A 21,182-nucleotide genomic window follows, 5' to 3' on the forward strand; every position below is an offset into this window, starting at 1 on the left:
TGGTTTCATGGGGAAATTTGAGAATTGTGGGTTTGTAAGGGGAATGGGGACATCCTAATGACTCTCAGCACCCTTAACAAACAACAGCTCCCAGAATTCTTTGGGAGGAAGCCATGTTTGTTTGAAGTGGTGTCAAAGAACTTTACACAAATGGCGCAGATGTGGCCCTTTGCTGCCTTTGAATATGAAGGTTACCTCATTGCCTTTCGCAGATTTGTCCTCCTTGAATTTGGTTGGTATCTTGTGTGTTTTCCAAAGTTATGTACGTACGCTGGCTTTTTTACGGTGAATCCTGCAGGCCAGAACTGGAGTGCCAGTGGCTTTATCTGACTACCACTCCCATCACCCCCTGCTCATTGGCCATGCTAGCTGGAGCTGATGGGAAACGGAGTCCAGAAACAGCTGGCAATCTACGGAAAGGCTGGCTTAAATGACTTAGCCTACGTTAATTTTGCATAAAAAAATTCCTTCCAGTAGCACCTTAAAGACCAACTAAGTTAGTTCTTGGTATGAGCTTTCGTGTGCATGCACACTTCTTCAGATACACACTTCTTAATTTTGCACTGCGCAAAGATTCCCCAATTGTTTTAGTAGCCTCAGCTCCACTCTCCTGGTTATACCAGCCCACATGCCTCTCTCTCAACCCCTTCTGAATTGCAGCATGGATCTGGTTCCCAGCTCCAGGCTCCGCTGATGTCCCCCCAGTCCCAAGACACAACCTTCCTCACAGGCTTCCTCAGTCTTCTGAGAATTGCTGGAACAGTCACTCCTCCTGCTGTGATATCCTGCCCCCTTGGCACCCCCCCCCCGAGATTCCTCTTCCAGCTGTTTAGCAGAGGCAAGGGGAAGGAGGATGAGAAGGCATAAGATCTCACCAGAGTGAGGAATCTTTTTGCACAGGGGGGGCGGAAAGGGTTCCTGTGTACAAAGTTTGTGCTCTGCAAAGCATGTCTTCATCCATGTTGCCTTCATGTTAACATTAGTGCTGTGCTTGTCATCTCCACCTCACCAAAAAACCCCACAAAAACCCCACAATGCATCTTGCTCTGATCTTTTCAAAGATGTGCAAATCAGCACAGGCTTTCGTACTGTTTCTAGAATCCCACACAATATCCTCTTCTACAGTCATCTAAGTTACTAATCATACTATCATCACCATCAATCTATGAACTGCCTTCTAAAAGACTGTCTCAAGGCGATTTACATATAAGAAACAGGTTTATTTTTTTAAAAAAAATACCAAATACATTTAGAAGATGACTAAAACCCTAAGAAATGGACACTTGTGATCGAGGCCCATTTATTCAGCTGAGAAAACCTGTCGGAAAACAAAAATAACTCCAATTGTTCCCTGAAAATGCAGATAGTGGGTTCCCGTTATCTCTCAGCAGAAATGTTATTTCACACAGAACAAGGTCAGCCGCACACTAAAAGACCCACATCAAGAGAAACCCTCCGACAGACCACAGGAATCTGCTGGGGGCATAAGTGTGTGGCCTTCACTGCGTCTTCTGGGAGCGAATTTCAAGTTTAACTATGCACTGTGTGAAGGCACCTGGTTGGCTATGGCAAGAACCAAGAGGGACCGCTGAGCAGCATTTGGGAGAAAGGTGGGTCTTCTTACATATTTGTATGTATTCTTTTAAGTTTTAAGGTTTCCTTTCTGAGTTCTCATCACCCCACAAGCACTTTGCGTAATTTCTGAAGCTCTGCTCCGGATGTGGACATCTCTGAGAAGTGGGGGCTTCTTGGTTGCAGAGCTAACACCGTAAAACAGACTCCTTAGGAAAGCCTGCTAGGCACCAACACTAAATGTTTTTAGATGGGTTGAGGGAAGCTGGTAGTTCGGAGGGTTAGAGCAGGGATGGAGAGTCTCTGGCCCTCCAGATGCTGCTGAAACTACAACTCCCATCATTCCCAGCGGACACGGCCAATGGTCAGAGGTGATGGAAGTTGTAGTTCAACAACATCTGATGCCCCACCGCATACAGAAGATCCACACCATCTCCAGCAGGGAGATTCCCTGCCTGCCGGTGTTGACAATATTTACTTATTAAATTTGATCTAGATGGACCAATGGTCTGACTCAGTAGAAGACAGCTCCCTATGTTCCTCTCAGCATTCAAAATTAGTCAGGCGCCAAGCACATTTTGCACTTGGCTAGCGATCACTTGCGACCAAGTAAAGATTTCTGAGGTGGGGGGGCAGGGAGCACCTGACGTCTCCACCCTCTGGAGTTGCCTGCCTGGAGATCCTTGGATCTGTCCTGTTTTCACACATTGGCAACACATCCTGCATCCGTTATATTTTATCTGCACAATCAGAGCACAATTTCAAGAACCAAAAAGCCATACAGTGGTACCTCTGGATGCAAACGGGATCCGTTCCAGAGCCCTGTTCGCATCCTGAAGCGAACGTAACACACGACTGTGCATCTGCGTGTGTCGCTGCTTCCGCGCATGCCCATGATGTCATTTTGAGCATATGCAGCGAAACCCGGAAGTAATGCGCTCCGTTACTTCCAGGTCACCGCGGAGCACAACCCGAAAATATTCATCCCGAAGCTACTTCAACCCGAGGTATGACTGTATTGAAAAATACAACTTTTGAGCTGCTTGGCCCCAAAATGGCAACTAGGCATTCTGTTTTGGCGACTGTAACCCTGGTTTAAGGAGCCATTTGGCACCTAGCTAATATATCTGGGTTTCTAACACTGTTCAAACAGGAGTTCTGTTTCCCCCACACACCCAAGAGGTCTTCGTCACAGCTTTGCTTCCCTACATGAGCCTCCATTTTGTTGTTTTGTCTAGTTCAGCCTTCCCCAACCGGGACTCCCGACCATCTCGAAGGCACCAGGTTGGCAAAATCAGGCCTGCTTATACAGTCCCATTTTCCATTTGTATTTTCTACACTGCTTTGGTACAGCTATGGCTTTATTGTTCTAAGCCACTCTGATTTCTGTCTGAAAAAGAGTGGAGCGAGACAGGGGGAAAGAAAACCACACAAAAACAGTCCAATAAGCAACGAGAGTAACAACACTAGGGTCACTTCCTGCGGTCCTCTGAGCACATGGCAGGCACATGCAAAGCGGCCCCTGTTGTTTTCCAATTGTTTCAGCCTGTGGGGGTGCCCCCAGCGCCAGACGAGGATTTGGTTTTGGGGCCCACTACAGCAAGCCCTCCAAAAAAAACCCCAGACACACAACATTTGCTGGTTTGTGCCACGCATGGCATCCTGTGCATAGACTGAACATGAACTAGCATGCCTCTGTTGAGAGCAGGCCGCAAGCCAACGCAGGCAAAGCGATTTCCTGCTGCAATCACACAGGCTTGTCATTAGCCGTCAGTTGAATTTGCTCCTTTGTCCTTCTCGCATTTCCCTCGGTTGTCTGCTTCAACTGTCAGAATTTTAACTGGAAGCTCCTTGGGGCAGGGAGTGCCGCCACAGTGCACATTTAAAGCAGTATTCTGGGAAGTGCAGTTTGTGAAGAGGTCCTCAGAAACACCTTGTCCTTCACACAGAGCTACAATATCCAGAGCAGGTTAGCAATCAATCCATCTTCCCAGGGAAGTCTGGGAATTATAGCTCTGTGAGTGGGAAGAAAGTGGTCTTTCAACATCTGAAATGGAGGGTGGGGACGAAAGTGGGGGTGCAATACTAGTGCACAAAACACACTAAATCCCCACCTTCCACTCACAATCACAGGATCCTTTCAAAAATGCAACCCTTTCGTCCTGGTGCGCGCACACAACAGCATCCTTTTGAGATACGTTTCAGGAGTAAAACAGTGCCGAGTTGTCCCAATAATAATTTTGGGGACCACTTTTTCAAGCCAGGCAGAGTCTGCTGCCCCCACGACCAGTCGCCAGCAGCAACACATGAACCGACCCATGGGGAACTATTTGAACATATGTGGAGAGCAGCAGCTTTGCCCACTGCAGTGGGGAATAGGTTCACACTATTGGCTGCAGGGATATTCATTCCATGCCAAGCAAACAGCACGGAACACACCGAGGGGTCCTTTACGAAGCAAAAAAAAATGAAGGGATCCATTAACTCGTGGGTAGGCAAACTAAGGCCCAGGGGCCGGATCCAGCCCAACTGCCTTCTAGAACCGGCCCACGGACGGTCCGGGAATCAGGGTGTTTTTACACGAGTAGAATGTGTGCTTTTATTTAAAATGCATCTCTGGGTTCTTTGTGGGGCCTGCCTGGTGTTTCTACATGAGTAGAATGTGTGCTTTTATTTAAAATGCATCTCTTTATAGGGCATAGGAATTCGTTCTTTTTTCAAAATATACTCCGGCCCCCCACAAGGTCTGAGGGACAGTTGACCGGCCCCCTGTTGAAAAAGTTTGCTGACCCCTGCTTTAACTGGTAAGGTGATGGTGGTGGTGGAGGAGGAGGAGGATGAAAAAGATGGGGCAGAGAGGGGGCTTTTGGAGCCTGCTGAGAAACCAAGGCAGCAGCCTAACCCCTTCTCCCCCCCCCCAACCACCAGGCCCCTGGCATGCGCTCTGCAACTGACCTCACAGGCTCAAGATGCCTCCCTGGCTAGCAAAAAATGTCTGGCATGCAAAGCTGCGGTCCTAGGGCAGCTGGAGCTATGAGAGGCTAGAGGTGGCAAGGGGAGGACAGATCAACATGCCTCTAGAGAGGGCAGGCAACCAGTTCCCAGTTCAGTTCCAGGTAAAGCTGGCTGTTGTGCCCCTGAATGGGTATGCGGCTTCTTAGGAATTCAGCTGCAGGGAAATATTTCCCATATTTCAAACACTATCGCTTCAAGGGAGGGGGCTGTCTTGGTTTTATTCTTATTTACCTCCCTAATTCTAGTTCTAGGTCACAGGAAATGGACTGGATCAGGAATAGATAAAAAAAAAAAGACTTGCCCACAGATATGTGTGTTTCATATATGAACAGATGGAATGGGTGTGTGTAGGTGCCAAGCCACGATGCTTTCGTTCTGAACTCAGCGTTGCCCACACTAGCCTTAGCCAACTTGGTGCCCTTCAAATATTTTGGACTACAACTCACATCAGTCCCAGCTGCCAGTCCCTGCTGGCATGGAAAGCGCTTGTTCCAACAATGGACTATGGACTTTCCTTTAATGGTGGTTGTAAACACGCAGAGTTGTTTTTTTTAATGCACAAAAAACAGCGTAGCCCTTTTCCTGCAAAATGCTCAAGCAGCACACACTCCCCTTACACAAAGCATTCCCTATTTTTAGAAAACAAACAAACGCTCTTCCCCAACCCACCCACACACACAAAAAGAGTTTCTACACCTACATCAAAAACACTAATAGCCCGTCTATTATTATTAAATTCATTGCCCTTCTTTCACCAGCGGGCGCCAGGGCGGAGTAACAACAATTTGATACCGAAAATTAAAAAACAATTTAAGCAGTCACAGGAAGAGGCTGGGCCCTGAAAACGCACCTCTTGGGTGTCAAAGGACAACGTAAAGGTGGCCTTAAAAATCCCATCTATGAAACAAACACACACACCCCATTCTAAACACAGCCTCCATGGGTCACAGAGCAAGGATGGGAAAGCTATAGTCTTCCAGAAGTCGTTGGACTACAAATCCCATCAGCCTCGGTCACTGCAGATTGGGTTGGACTAGATTAACTCTCACGGTCCCTTCCGACTTTATGATGTTATGAATAAATAGGCCCCAAAATGTGTTTAGGTAAAAGGTGGGTCCTGGATTTGGGAAGGGAGAAGATACCTGCTGTAAAACTAGCCTGAAAAGGAGGGGGAGGAGAGAGGGGAGGACGGTGCCAGGGAAGCCTTACATCTGGAGGGACGGTGCCAGGTTTGTGAAGGCTGTGTGAGGGCCTTTTAGCCTTAAACACAAAACCATGTTTCTAATTCCGGAAAGCCGTATCAATGCCACACGCCACCCCATAAACACACCCTGCTAACAGGCCTTGCTCTCCAATCTGAGTTTCCATCTCTCTAAACCTAAAATCCATCCTTTTGGATATTCCTTTTTAGGGACAAAATCATTTGAACGTCAGCCACGCTCCCTCCCTGCTAACATAATACAAACTTTCAATGCATCCTTGTCCAGCTTCCAACTTAAGCATTATCCCTTCCTCTCTTGAACCTACGTATTTTTGCTTTTATATCCCCATGTCTTATCCAAGGAGCTGAAATGCGTGGTTTCCCCACTCTTCCTCTTCCTTCACAACAACCCTTCGAGATAGGTTAGGCTGCGGGGCAGTGACAGGCCCAAGGTCACCCAGCCAGGGATTTGAACCCTGGTCCAACACTCTTAACCTCTTTTTACTTTCAGTTTCAATTCAATTAATTTGAGCTCTAGTTCCAGGCGTTTGCCTTCGCTCCCCCAGCTACTTTCTGCCACGGAATAATCTGTTGGTTGCCACACATCCTGTGGTCAAAGTCCAGGCTCAATCCTGGAATAACCACAGCCAAGAGTTACCCGGAACATGTGCAGAATACAGTTACCTCCAAAAGAAAAGAAAAGAAAGTCCAGGAATCCACGTCTCTTCCAGCGCCGATTTAAGGGAATGGGCTCTAAGGTTACCCAGTGACGGGAGGGAAATATACTTGGCACCTAACTCGGATCACTCCGCTTCGCTTCGCCCGCTTATTGACTACTCCTCCATATTTTCCAGGGGCACAGCCCTGGAAAAACACGTCGCGAGGGTGGCGTTTTCACGAGGCTGGCCACGAACACCAGAGCCTGCTCCCACGCGAGACGCGATTCCGCCTGCAACCCACTTACTCGGGAGTAGTAAGCCCCGTTTGAATCCAACTGGGCGCCTGCTCCCGAGTGTAAACAGGCACGCACAGGGGCTTGCGCTGCAACGCCCCCAAAACTCCCAGCTCTTAAAATCTTCTTTTTTTTGTTTGTTTGGAACGGGCAAAGCGCTAAGAACGCTTCGAACCGGAAACGTCCCCTTTCTGTCCACACGGACCCCTCCCCCGCGCCCCCGATCCGAATCGACGCCGTGCACACGCGCGCAGCACCTTGGAGCTCCTCACCTGGATCGAACTTGAGTTTGGCTCCCGCTGCCTCCCGACGCAAGGCCCCGGCGGGGTTTCCTGTTGCAGAGGGCGGCTTGTGGGGAGGGGCTGGCCGGGGATGTGGGGCGGTGTGGAGGGGGGAGCAGGAAGCCGCTGGTAGCTTTCTGGATCCCGCCCCGCCGGTCTCCTCCTCCTCCTTCCCGCAGCGCCTCCCCTTTCTGGGTTTCTCGGCGGCGCCTCCTCCTCTTCCGACGCCGGCTGGCCTCTTTGTGCTGGAATGCCGCGCGCGCAGCTTGCAGGTAGACGGGGGTCGGAGGGATGCACGTGTGAACGCGCTGGGGGAAGGGTCGGAGGCTGCAAGGCAGGGGGACGAACGCGAGTCTCACCTGTTTCCCGGGCTGGGGTGGCCGCATAAGGAAGTCGAAACAGACCTCTAGCCGCCCAGCCCCTTGTTCACTCAAAAGTAGACCCAATCAGTTTTATATTACTATTATTATTATTATTATTTATAGACTAGACACTGGAGCATTGAAACCGCGCAATCGGGATCCTGAGCACGTGCATCGAAAAGCAAGCTCCGTTCAGCTCAGCGGGACATTGGCTGCGCAATCCTAAAGCCACTTACCTGGACTCGACGGGATTTGTTTCACTGAGTAGAAACGTTGTAGGATTGCATCGTCATCGTTTGTACGCCGCCTTTCCAAGGAAAGAACAATGCCCAAAGCGGCTCACAGCAAAGGAAACAAGAATACAGTGGTACCTCGGGTTACATACGCTTCAGGTTACACACTCCACTAAGCCAGAAATAGTGCTTCAGGTTAAGAACTTTGCTTCAGGATGGGAGCAGAAATCGTGCTCTGGCGGCGCGGCGGCAGCAGGAGGCCCCCATTAGCTAAAGTGGTGCTTCAGGTTAAGAACAGTTTCAGGTTAAGTACAGACCTCCGGAACGAATTAAGTACTTAACCCAAGGTACCACTGTACCTCTAAAAAACGACCATACAATTTCATAATAGTGCCAATAAAACAGCAGTGTTAAGTATGAAGGCAGTGTGGCACAGTGGTTAGAGTGTTGGGCTAGGATATGAGGGTTCAAATCCTCATTCAGGCAAGAAGCTCGCCGGGTGACCTTGCATTCAGTGATTGTTTCTCAGCCTCACCTACCTCAAAGGGTCATTTTGAGGATAAAATGGGGGGGGAGGAAAACCTCGTATGACACTTTGAGGTCCTTGGAAGAAAGGCAGGCGAAGTAGCTGGGGGGCGGGGGAATCCTCCCCACGTTGCTCACCAGGAAGTGCTGACAGGAGAAATGTCTCCATCTTTGCTTGGAAGCAGATTTGCAATCCTAAACACACCTAAAACCCATTGATTTCAGCAGTGATATGCCAGAACTGGAGATCTTGTAAAGGAAAATGTAGACCCGGGCTCTGCTATTAGGGCTTATAAATGAGGGCTGCAATCCTGCGTATACTTACCGCAGCCTATTGAACACTGTGGGAGTTACTTCTGAGTAAATCTGCGTAGCCACTGTGAGAACAGGATCCTGGACTACATGGGCCATTGGTCTGATCCAGCCGCCTTTTCTTAAATTATTAGGTTAGGATTGAATTTAAAGTTGAATCTTCCAAATTCACATGAAAGAAAGGAGGAAGCCCTCCTTTGGAACGGTGCAGTTATCCGAATTTTGCGATATATATATATATATATATATATATGTTTTCGTAGATTTTCACGGGTACAGGAATGCAGGTTTTGGTGTCCTCGGGTGTCTTCCCGTGTAAAAGTTGGGGTGTCTAGGCGACGTTTCGACGAGGTCTCACTCGTCATCTTCAGGCTGGTGCTTTCGGCTTCTTGTTACTGGAACAGAGCGGGATCTCAGTGTTTGAGTTCCTATAAATACTGTAGAGGGGTGTGGTGTATTGCCTCAAAAGTTCTGGGCAGAGGGGAAGTTCCCAGGCTAGTGTTCTTTTCTTCTTTTGTTCCTTAATTACTTGAGGGATATCTTGAGTGATTTCTTGAGTGATATTCTGAGTACCACTTAGGTGGGTCATTAGGTGTGGATTAGTTGCTAAAGCCTTCGTGTCTTGACCTCTTGAATTTGTGAAGAGTTTTTCTGGGAAGATGGCTGTACTGCACTTAGTTGTGCTTTGGCTTGGCTTCGTGTATAGGGGCGAGCTGTGGTTTTGTGCCCTGTGCCAGCCAGATCTGTGTAGGGATTGCAGGGGGGTGCAGCATCCGGAGGTGCCACTATGGTTTGGTTACTGGATGGTGTCTGTAATTTATCTGTGGAGAGGGTCTGGGTTTGGGTCTGGTGTGGTTGATTGGTGGTGGCGTTCTGTGTGCCTCTGGATCTGGTGTCGGTTTTTGTGGGGAGGGCTAATTTCCAGATGTCTGGCAGGCGGGACGTGTCGTCCCGCTTGTTCATGTTGTGAGGGTGTTTCTCTATCTCGATGGCTTCCATGATTATTCTCTTGTGGTGATGTTCCATGTTAAAGAGCAATTTGGAATCTGCAAAATTAATTTCGTGTCCTGTTTCTTTCATGTGTTGGAAAAGAGAGGAAGATTTTTCTTCTTTTTTGACGGCATTCTTGTGTTCTGCGATACGTGCATTTATTCGTCTGTTTGTTTGTCCAATGTACGTGGCTGGGCAGACTTTGCAGGGTATTTCATAGACCCCTTGGTTTTCCAACTGGATTTTATCTTTGGGGTTCCCAGGTTAGTGTGCCTTTTCTTCTTTTGTTCCTTAATTACTTGAGGGATATCTTGAGTGATTTCTTGAGTGATATTCTGAGTACCACTTAGGTGGGTCATTAAGTGTGGATTAGTTGCTAAAGCTTTCGTGTCTTGACCTCTTGAGCTTGTGAAGAGTTTTTCTGAGAAGATGGCTGTACTGCACTTAGTTGTGCTCTGGCTTGGCTTCGTGTATAGGGGCGAGCTGTGGTTTTGTGCCCTGTGCCAGCCAGATCTGTGTAGGGATTGCAGGGGGGTGCAGCATCCGGAGGTGCCACTATGGTTTGGCTACTGGATGGTGTCTGTAATTTATCTGTGGAGAGGGTCTGGGTTTGGGTCTGGTTCCTCTCTGCCCAGAACGTTGGAGGCTATACACCACACCCCCTCAACAGTATTTATAGGAACTCAAACACTGAGATCCTGCTCTGTTCCAGTAACAAGAAGCCGAAAGCACCAGCCTGAAGATGACGAGTGAGACCTCGTCGAAACGTCGCCTAGACACCCCAACTCTTACACGGGAAGACACCCGAAGACACCAAAACCTGCATTCCTGTACCCGTGAAAATCTACGAAAGCATATATATATATATATATATATATATATATATATATAACCACATATATAAGGGGGAAATGGGCATAAAAATGAATACATTAGTGAAAATAATATGTGCTATTTATTTTCTGCCCTGCTCAGTGGTAGGATCATAGCTCAGTGGTAATAGCATCGGCCAAGCCTACAGAATGTCCCAGGTTCCAGTCTCAGAGGGCTGCTGCCAGCCAGTGTTGACAATATGGAGCCAGGTGGATCTTACTCTGTACAAGGCAAGCTTCCTATATTTGCAGGGGAAGCAGTTTTCACCCTGGTTGGCTCCTCAAGCCAAACTTTTGAATGATATTAAATAACTGCAACAACAAAAACCAAGACTGCAAACAACAGCAAAAATAAATGCAGGGTGCTGAACATACATGGACTGCGGGCATCACGAGTGGATGTCAAAATGAAGCTTGGAATCGTAACATCATGGAATTGTACCATTGGAAGGGACCCTGGGGGGGCATCTAGTCCAACCCCCCTGGCCATCTTGTGACCCACTTGTCACCATCCAGTGAAACTGGATGGCAATAGGAAGTCGTTTTTCACACAGCTCATAATCGGTCTATGGGATTCCATACCACAAGATGTGATTATGTCCACTGGCTTAAAGGCAAAGGTAAAGGGACCCCTGACCATTAGGTCCAGTCGTGACCGACTCTGGGGTTGTGGCGCTCATCTCGCTTTACTGGCCGAGGGAGCCGGCGTACAGCTTCCGGGTCATGTGGCCAGCATGACTAAGCCGCTTCTGGCAAACCAGAGCAGCGCACGGAAACGCCGCTTACCTTCCTGCCGGAGCGGTACCTATTTATATACTTGCACTTTGACTTGTTTTCAAACTGCTAGGTTGGCAGGAGCAGGGGCCGAGCAACGGGAGCTCACCCCGTCGTGTGGATTCGAACCGCCGACCTTCTGATCAGCAAGTCCTAGGCTCTGTGGTTTAACCCACAGCGCCACCCGCGTCCCGTGTCCACTGGCTTAGGTTGTTTTAAAAGGATATTTGACAAAATGCAGGTGGAGGAGAAGGAATTTCATAAAAACACTTTTCTCCAGCGGTTTCCAGGAAGTCCAAATTGACATATTCCTTCCTACAGTGGTGTTGGAGAAGTCTTATTAGCAGCTGTTCACCATTAACAGCTGGATGAAACCTCCACATTCAGAGGCTACTGAAAAATGTAAGAGGAGCCATCCTGGATCAGACAAAAGTTTATCAAACCCAGCATTCTGTTTCCACAGTGGTCAACAAGAAGCCCGGAATCAGGAAGTGAGCAAAATAGCAGCAACATGTATTCAGAGGCATAGTAGTGCCTCTGGCAGCAGAGACAGTATGCAGCCATCATCACAGAAGTCACAGAGTTGGAAGGGACCCCGAGGGTCATACAGTCCAACCCCCTGCAATACAGGATGTGGGATGTAATCCACTGGGAGCAGTCAAATACAACATTCCTTGTTTTCCTAGAGTGGACATGCAAGGGGATGTTGGTCCAGCCAGTCAAACTTCCTGTTACACCTGGCTGGAGCATCCTTCCTTGCAGGTGACTAGTGGGTGGGCGTGACTTTTCCAGACCTGGTAAAAGGCCAAGGCACGCTGCCACACTCTCTCTCTTTGACTCTCCTTTCGACCTTCCTGCATCATCTAGACTGCTAGTCAGCAGTCTCCCTAGGTAATCTCCCATACGGGGTAAACCTGTTTGTATGTGCTTGTAATTTTAAGCCTAAAGCCTGCCTTCAGAGATCACACGATGGTCTGCCTGATCATAAGTAAAACTACTTTTTGTTACTTAGGAATAAGACTGTTGGTGTCTTTTTTCTTTTAGGAGGGATTTAAAAGGGGTCTTACAAGGAACATACAATTCAATCTGAGGCAGATTGAATTGCATAATAGTAAGAGGTTCTAACGAGCCTGCAGCCAGCTTTTTGCTGTGCGTGAGAAGGGGAATGTAACTTGCTACATAAGAAACTTGCTAGTGCAATTTAGGAAGGATATTAATAAACAATATATCCTCTCCTGCCACCCTGAACATTCCCACACAGGAGCCCTTCCCACAGCTATCCCTTCTGGTTAGCAGCCAGATGCACCAGCCACAAATAGTTTCCAGGGATTCGAACTGCCGACCTTCTGATCGGCAAGTCCTAGGCACTGTGGTTTAACCCACAGCACCACCCGCGTCCCTATGGAAATATATTTGTGCCCAAATGTTGATTCCTACCTCCCATGTTTAAAAATAAAGAATCAATTTATTTTGGCCATAGTGTGTCATGAATTTAATGTAATTTCAAAGTGTTGTGTATCAGTGTGAAACTTTAGGTCTTCTTTTTCAGATGGTGCTGGATTCCTTTATCTTTCTCTGTTATTTCAAGAGATGTTGAATCACACGTGGAAGAGAGTGAAAAGATATTTAAAAAGCCATAAATAGTGGTGTAGGCAATTTTCCTGGCAGGTGATTGTGGAATACTTTTTTTCTATGTGATAGGACTCATCTTCCTGAGCATTTTGATATGATATGCTTTTGTTGCAATAAAGTGTGAGATTAAACCTTAGTGTGCAGAATACAGTTTTAGTAGTAGTGGGTTCCCTCTGCTGGTGAAATGTGGACATTACACAGTCTGATCAAGTTTCATCCTAAACCCTAGAATCATACTTGTAGAATTGAAGGAGATCCCAAGCGTAATCTAGTCCAACCCCCTGCAATGCAGGAATCACAGCTAAAGAATCTCTGACGACAGCTGTTCAACCTGTGTTTAAAAACCTCCAAGGAAGGAGAGCTCACCACCTTCCAAGTTTTCCGCTGTCAACAGCTCGTACCAACAGAAAGTTCTTCCTAATGTTTGGTCTGAATCCCCTTGGTTGTAATTTGAATCCACTGGTGTGGATCCTTCCCTCTGGAGCAGCAGAAAACAAAGCTTGCTCCATCTTCCATGTGACAGCCCTTCAGATATTTTATATCCCTCTTGGATAGTCAAAGCAAAATTGGTTTGTACAGAAATCCGTTTAGGATCACAGGTCCAGTTGCCCAGATTAAAAGCAACTGTCTGCCTGCCAACTCCATCTGGTACGCAGGCTGAGACCCTACCTGCTTGCAGACTGTCTTGCCGGAGTGGTGCATGCTCTGGTTATCTCCCGCTTGGACTACTGCAATGCACTCTACGTGGGGCTACCTTTGAAGGTGACCCGGAAACTACAGCTAATCCAGAAAGCAGCAGCTAGACTGGTGACTAGGAGTGGCTGCTGAGACCATATAACACCGGTCCTGAAAGACCTACGTTGGCTCCCAGTACATTTCTAAGAATAATTCAAAGTGTTGGTGCTGGCGTCTAAGGCCCTAAATGGCCTCAGCCCCGTATACCTGAAGGAGCATCTCCATTGTCCATCCTGGACACTGAGGTCCAGTGCTGAGGACCTTCTGGCGGTTCCCTCACTGCAAGAAGTGAGGTTACAGAGAACCAGGCAGAGGGCCTTCACGGTAGTGGCACCTGCCCTGTGGGATGGCTTCCCTTCAGATGTCAAGGAAATAAACAACTATCTGACTTTTAGAAGACATCTGAAGGCAGCCCTGTATCGGGAATATTTTTGTGTCAGATTTTTTACAATTTTTAATATGTACTGTAAGAAGCCAGATGGGTGGGGTATAAATAATACAATTATTATTACTAAATCTAAATAGTAGATTACAGTTAAACCTTACACTTCCAAGTAGTTTCTTAAGATCTCAAGGAAGCAATCACAGCAACATTCACTGTAGTTTCACCAACGCAACTTTAAATTTGAGAGCATCTTTTACAGAAAGTTGCCAGCTCCAGAGACTCTGACTAGGATATAAGATATGTAGGAAGAAAAGATCTTTCAAGTTTCAAAAGGGGCCACTGCTCAGATTGTCATTGTTGCAGGGTTTCTGAAACCGCCAGCCATGATGGCTTAAATTTTATCTCCATTGTCAGACAAGAGGCAGTATACTTCTTAATACCAGTTGCTGGGAAACACTTCTTGCATTCAGGTTTTACATGGGTATCTGGTTGGCCGCTGTGAGAACAGCGGTTTGATCAATCAGGGCTCTTTTCTTTCATTCTTATCTCTGGCCTGGACATGACAACCTATTTCATAATACAGTGGTACCTCGGTTTACGAACTTAATCCGTTCCAGAAGTCCGTTCTTAAACCAAGGCGTGCTTTCCCATAGCAGCGGGGGACTCAATTTACAAACGGAACATGTTCTGCTTCCAAGGCAAAGTTCACAAACCTACTTCCAGGTTTGCAGCGTTCTTAATCCAAGTTGTTCATAAACTAAGCTGTTCTTAAACCCAGGTACCACTGTATAGTGGTACCGCGGGTTTAGTACTTAATTCGTTCTGGAGGTCTGTTCTTAACCTGAAACTGTTCTTAAGCTGAAGCACCACTTTAGCTAATGGGGCCTCCTCCGCGCCGCCGGAGCACGATTTCTGTTCTCATCCTGAAGCAAAATTCTTAACCCGAGGTACTATTTCTGGGTTATCGGAGTCTGTAACCTGAAGCGTATGTAACCTGAAGCGTATGTAACCCAAGGTACCACTGTACTTTCTTTCCATTTTTGTAGAAGATTCAGACACCTGGTGCCGGCACTATTCAGAGTAGACACACTGAAACTGATGAACGCGGCCCAGTTAGCTCTCTCAATTTTAGTGTGGGGCTGCTGTGAGGTGGATGCAACCTATTGCTTTGTGATTCATCCTCAGGGATCATGCCATATGCCCTGAGCGATGTTCCACCCAGAAATGCCATTCCTGGGTTGTTGTTGTTTTGGTTTTTTTTAAGATAATTTATTAAAGTTTTTTAAAAATATAACAGGAAAAAAGAAAAATAAAGAGAAACATACAAAATAAAAACAGTTAAAAACACATTAATTTTCATAACATATCTTCCATACGCTTATTTCCCCAGACCTCCTCATACCTCCCTTTTTTGTATTCCAGTTCAATTTGTTAGTTCAGCAAATCCTTACCATTAAGCTTTTACCCATTTATAAACCTTTTTTCATATCTCTTAAAGCATTACAGCTGGAAACCACTTAGTTTCTATCCAACATCCTTCTAACATTCATTCATTTTACAATATTTCTGTAAATAGTCTTTAAAACCCATTCCTGGGTTTTGGTCCCTTGCCTCTGTTTGCTAGCTCTGACCTTCCATTGCTTCTGACCTTGTTGCTTCTTGCCATGTTGCAGTCGTAGGTACCCTCCCCTCCCCCTTGTTCTTCTGACAAGATGAATTCAGTGACCCAGTTTAGTCGTTTGCATGATATTTGCATTATTTTACCACACGCACACCCCTATCTACAGGAAGGAGAGGAAATGTGTGGCAGAGGCTGGAAGAGGCAAAAAGGGAACATTGAACTTCACATTCAAATATACTTATCAGGCCTGCAAATTTTTCAAGTGTTACTAGAGTTGGCAAGGTGGGGGGGGGGGAGTGGATTCATCTGGCAGCCAAATTGTTAACACGGTGAGCCATCCACCTGTCAATTGCCTGGCATCACACTGACATCAGATGATCTATTTTTATCTGTGCTGCTTGAAATCAAACCAAGCAGGCCAAAGGAGCAACTCAGAAAGCGGCAACCATCAGCTGATCGTTGGGTCTGTCAAAGCCCCGGGCACTGTATCCCGCAAGCCACAACAGCCAGATGATTGTCAAAGTTCACAAAGCCCTGTGCGGGGCACTTTGCAGGATCTGATAGTAGGCTGATTCCCAGAACTCTGCTGAACAGCATTGTCTGAAAATTCCTTTTCAGCAGAGCCCTGCCTTTACCAATGTGGTGTAGTGGTTAAGAGCGGTATACTCATAATCTGGTGAACCGGGTTCGATTCCCCGCTCCTCCACATGCAGCTGCTGGGTGACCTTGGGCCAGTCACACTTCTTTGAAGTCTCTCTGCCCCACTCACCTCACAGAGTGTTTGTTGTCGGAGAGGAAGGGAAAGGAGAATGTTAGCCGCTTTGAGACTCCTTCGGGTAGTGATAAAGCGGGACATCAAATCCAAACTCCTCTTCTTCTTCCCTGCCCTACACCTGACACCAGGTGGGTGTGGCTTGGCCAAATTGGTCTTGTGGGCCAGACAGGTTGGCATGATAAGCCTAAGGCTTCCTACTGCTGATATAAAGGAACGATCCGTATGGGCAGTTGTACAAGGGGAAGTTCTTTTGTGTAGTCGTGGTGGCAGTGAGGGGATAACCCCTAAAGGTTGTGTCAAACTAAGCTTTACATAGAATAGTCCCATTGAAATTAATTGCGCTAACTTTGTCATATAATCATAGAATTGTAGAGATGGAAGGAACCCTGATGTAGCCTTCTTGTCTGATGTATTTTTAGGAATTTTAGCAGGTGGAGATTAGAAACAAATTAAAACAGGCAGGCTGTTAATTATTTAGTTTTGCAGCTGCCATGAATATAGCTTCCACTGTTTCCCTTTTAACTGGTAAATTCGGGTTTCTATTTTGTCTCTTTGGGGTGTGCCCTTTAAAATCGTTGCTAGCATAGATTGCCAGAAGTGCTGTGTTTCATATTTCAGCTTTCAAAAAGAGTCCAGCCTCTGCGTCTTGCCTCTAACCCAGGGGTTCCCAAGCTTCCCCCTGCCCTCCCCTGGACTACTTAAAAACTGCTAAGGGTTAATGATATTTCTTCCTGCTGTAGCTGTAATAATGTGCTGTGCTAGATGCTCTATATATTTTAATTATAGCCGTATTGCTTTGGGTTTTTTTTCTTATATACCGTATTTTATTGTATTAAAATTTGAGTTTTATAGTATTCATATTGTTATGTGGCAAAATACAACAGAAAGCACAAAAGCAGCAATAGAAATATAATTATTCAGTACAATGGGCTGAAGCTCATGGAGGATTGGCGGTCTGTGGACCATAGTTTGGGTACCACTGCTCTAGTATACAAGAATGTAGAGGTCATTAAAAAAAGTCAAAACTTTAGCATGAAATAAAAATAACAGTCCAGGAAGAGATAGAAAGTACAACAAAATAACAGCAAGGGGGAAAACAAAAACTATACAAGACCAGAAAAACCACACCTGGGTTCACAGCCATTGGCACATAAAGTATATGCCCAAGAGGGTACACAATAAATTAGATATTAAAACAAAAACTGTCCTGATATTAAACAAATGAATACCAGATAAAGCTATATTTCATTGGGACTTGCCAGTCATGATATGCTTGTCATATAAATAACAAATGGCAGCAAAGTCCATAGGTTTAGCTGCCGCTAAGATAGCCTTCATTTATGAGTCATTTTTTTCAGGAAGAAGGATAAACATTCCTTTATTAAACAGAATATTTAAACTAAAACTTGTGGGCTCCTTCGAGCAGCTACTAACAGAAAAGTTATAAGCAGTCTGCATTTGACGTATCAAAAATTGATAAAAGGCACGATCTGCGGTATAAAGGCACTGGTGTACACCTATTGTTCAGAAATAACCCTCATCGCCTCTTCCCAAGATTTATGTACACGGGAGGCACGTTCGCAACTCGTGACCTGCGCGTCTGTGCACATGAGGATGGTGATTCTGTGCATGCACAAAGCACGATTTAGCACTTCTGCACATCCGGTACTTCTGGGTTCGGAACAGTGCGCAACCCGAAATCACGCAACCCGAAGCATGTCAGGAAAAAGCACCAAGGCAAAAGCCAGCTCCAGATGGCTGGAATGCAAAACAGGATGTTATGTTTTGCAGATGTACTGTTGGAGAAAAGGTGGAGCCTATTCTCTGTACTGAGCACCGGATGTTAGCTCAGTGTGTCATCTGACCTGTGCTGGAAGTGCAGGGGTGGAGTTGTGTCTCTTCTGATGGAGTCTGAAGGGAGCAGTTGCATTTCTATGTACTGCTGAGTGACAGGAATAAAACATGTAAAAGGAGTCCTGTCTGTCTCTTCTTCCCCTCCCTGGGAAGGAATGCAGGGAGGGAGGAAGGAGGAGGGTGTGTTCTCCTCACGTCTGAGGAGAATCGCCAGGTTTGTTTACCTAGCCTGCCGGGGGTCGCAGACGGAAGGTAAACACAGTATCTCGCTCAATTGCCTCGGGGGAGGCCAGGTACCTCTGACTGTGAGCTAAGATACTAACCCAAGGTATGACTGCACATGTTAACATGACCACCACAAGTGCCAATACATTTCTTTTTTGTTCCATCCCCTCCAATGCAAAGGGTAACCAACCCCAGTTAGATTTGTTCTTCTTGTGTTCTGATGCCCTTACAGAAGCGGAGGGGCACCAATAAACCATCGCCTCTGCACTCCTCAGAATCACAAGACACTCTGCTACACCCTCCGAATTAAAAATACATTTCTAGTGAAAACTGAAGCTTCAGTGCACAGCCAGAAAATAAAAGGAGGGGGGGAGGGAAGCCCTCATAAGTTTAGTTGGGTGGCGCTACGAAGCAACCAGCCGCATCTCCTGGTGTCTGCTGAAAGGAGGGTTGGGGAAAAGAAGCCTGCGAGCAAAAACAACGCCAAGTCCATCAGACTCAGCCGCAAGTTGTAGGCAAGTCTAGGACCGCCGTGGCTAAGAACAAGTAGCTCCGAGTGGCAGGATGAAAGGTGGTCCAAAACAGCTGTGTTTCCTGGTTCTACTGGGTCTCTTTACAGGTAAGCACTAACTGGAGACCTTTTGGGCTGGCGGTTCTTAACAGGTTTGGAGATCTTTGGAACTGGGCTGGCATAGGAAGGGCAATAGCATTGCACAGGGCTTTGGTAGCAGTCTGATATGCAGCAGTTTGACAGGTGAATTGTGTACATTTCCAGAAGTGCAGGAAAATCACCTGATTCATTTGTGCCAGGCTGCTGTTCAAAGCAGAGGTCATGGGCACTAAAGGTATCTGTAATTCTGAAGGATTAGACAGTGCATCCTTCTGCATGTTTTACTCAGAAGTAGAGATGGGCAGTTTTGTTTCTCATTTTTCCTGTCTTCAGTTCGGTTCTCTACATGAAAATTCACCAGACCTCATGAAAGTTAATCAGTGTTTTAGTGCAAATTTCTCCTATCGTATGTATTTTTGTAGGCAATTTTGCCTCGTATACACATTTTTTGCAAAACTATTTTCACAAAGATAATGTATTTGACATGCTATTTTCAGTAATGTGTGCATTTTTATGCACACTTTGCATGCATTTTTGTACACATTGCTCAGCTGCAGAGCTGCACTGCAACATTCAGAGAGGTGTGAATTTTGAAGGCTGGCTGTTTCGGTTTGCATATTGTTTCTGAAAGTGTGAATTAGGTAGGTTTGCCTTCAAGTGCAAATTTAATTCAATCCCCCCCCCCATCCCTACTCAGAAGCCCCACTGAATTCATTAGCTGTGTATAGCAGGGATAGGCAGCCATATAGATGTTTAGGGTCCCTGGCTGTTAGATGTCCAACATCACCTGGAGGCAACCACATTGGCTAGCTGTGGGGTATAGAGTTGCGGCATAAAATGTGAGCTCTGTGGCTGAATTTAGAAGAGGCATTTTCTTTTTAAATGTCTATCCCGCCCTTCCTTCCAAAGGAGTCCAAGGCAGAAGACAATAAGGCTTTTAAAAATAAAATAAAGAAAAGCATTCATAAACATTAATTATACCTAAGCACCTTAAGAACATCCAAAAACATTTAATTTCCAGGGATGCTGGGAACAGTCCCTTCAGCCATCAAATATCTGGGTGAACCAATAATGTTTTTACACTTGCCATTGTCTGCAATGATTTACTGCTTTTGTTTAAAAGCAATAAAAATACTTCGCCAAAACAACAGCAACCCTAGGCAAAGAGGAATGTTTTAAGATCCACCTCAAATGTTTATAATGAGGGAGAGAAATGTACCTCACCAGAGAGGTCACTCCTCAAATGGGGAACCACCACTGAAAAGGCCCTGCCTTGAACCTGACGGTGCCATAGGTTGCAGAGCAAAGCTTCATCAGAGGCCAATTTTTGTGGTGAGGCTGTAAATTAAAAAATAAATTAAATTTAAAGATTAAAAATTTAGGTAGGTAGTCATGTTGGTCTGACGCAGTCGAAATAAAAAAAAAATGTCCAGTAGCACCTTAGAAACCAACTAAGTTGTTCTGGGTCTGCATGCACATGAAAGCTTATACCCAGAACAAACTTAGTTGGTCTCCAAGGTGCTACTGGACAATTTTTTAATTAAAAAGTTAATTAAAGAAAACCTTAAAAGATGAGCAACCAGCAAAATACGTTTTAGTCAGCTGACAACCTTAACTATAACCTACCATGTTTTCTTAGGATAGAGGGGTCCTTATTCATAGGATAGAATGGTGTTCTTTGTTTTGAAATACTTTTAATCAACTGACATTTGGTATATTCACCAGTGTCACTTGTGGTATTTTCCATCAATAAAGGGATCCATTGTTCCGTTGTCTTGTACCACCATCAGGGTCAAGTAGGCTCAAATTAAAGTAGATGGGGTGGGGAAATGAATAACTTCCAATTTTATGCATGCCTACTCATCGGTAAGCCCTATTAAGTTCAATGGGGCTTGCTCCTAGGTAAGTGGGTAAGAAGAGCCATCTGGGTCATGCCAGTAGTGTGTCTGCTAGCATCCTGTTCACAATCACATAGCTGTCAACTTTTCCCTTTTCTTGGTGAGGAATCCTATTCGGAATAAGGGAATTTCCCTTAAAAAAAGGGAAACGTTGACAGCTATGCAATCGCTAACCAGCTGCCCATGGGAAGCCTATAAGTGAGACTTGAGCCAGACAACACACTCCCTTTTCTACAGTTTCCAGAATGGGGTTTTCCAAAGCATACTGTGTTCAACAGTGGAGGCAAGGCATAGCCATCTAGGTTGGTAGCTGTAGACACCCTTCTCCCTGTCTATTCCTCTTTTAAAAGCTGTCCAA

General features: G+C 46.0%; 2 protein-coding genes across 28 annotated transcripts in view; one reads left to right on the forward strand and one right to left on the reverse strand.

Moving 5' to 3' along the window:
* Positions 1 to 7,209, reverse strand: part of ARHGEF1 (Rho guanine nucleotide exchange factor 1) — a 71,921-nt gene extending 64,712 nt beyond the window's left edge. For 10 of the 25 annotated variants that reach the window (XM_083515764.1, XM_083515762.1, XM_083515759.1 and 7 more), the window contains exon 1: positions 7,013 to 7,209. The gene's annotated coding sequence lies outside the window, so the exon portion shown is untranslated. Of the gene's footprint in view, positions 1 to 6,472; positions 6,640 to 7,012 lie in introns of those variants that run through there. The other 15 variants (XM_083515769.1, XM_083515767.1, XM_083515765.1 and 12 more) reach the window with 9 other exon arrangements.
* Positions 7,209 to 21,182, forward strand: part of CD79A (CD79a molecule) — a 30,190-nt gene continuing 16,216 nt past the window's right edge. The window contains exon 1 of one of the 3 annotated variants that reach the window (XM_083515992.1): positions 7,209 to 7,293. In XM_083515992.1, coding sequence (XP_083372118.1) covers positions 7,272 to 7,293 — 22 coding nt within the window. In that variant the 5' untranslated portion in view covers positions 7,209 to 7,271. Of the gene's footprint in view, positions 7,294 to 18,459; positions 18,936 to 21,182 lie in introns of those variants that run through there. The other 2 variants (XM_083515991.1, XM_083515990.1) reach the window with 2 other exon arrangements.

Source organism: Podarcis liolepis (assembly GCF_965112155.1).
Source record: "Podarcis liolepis genome assembly, chromosome: 7".
NCBI classification, from domain to species: Eukaryota; Metazoa; Chordata; class Lepidosauria; order Squamata; family Lacertidae; genus Podarcis; species Podarcis liolepis.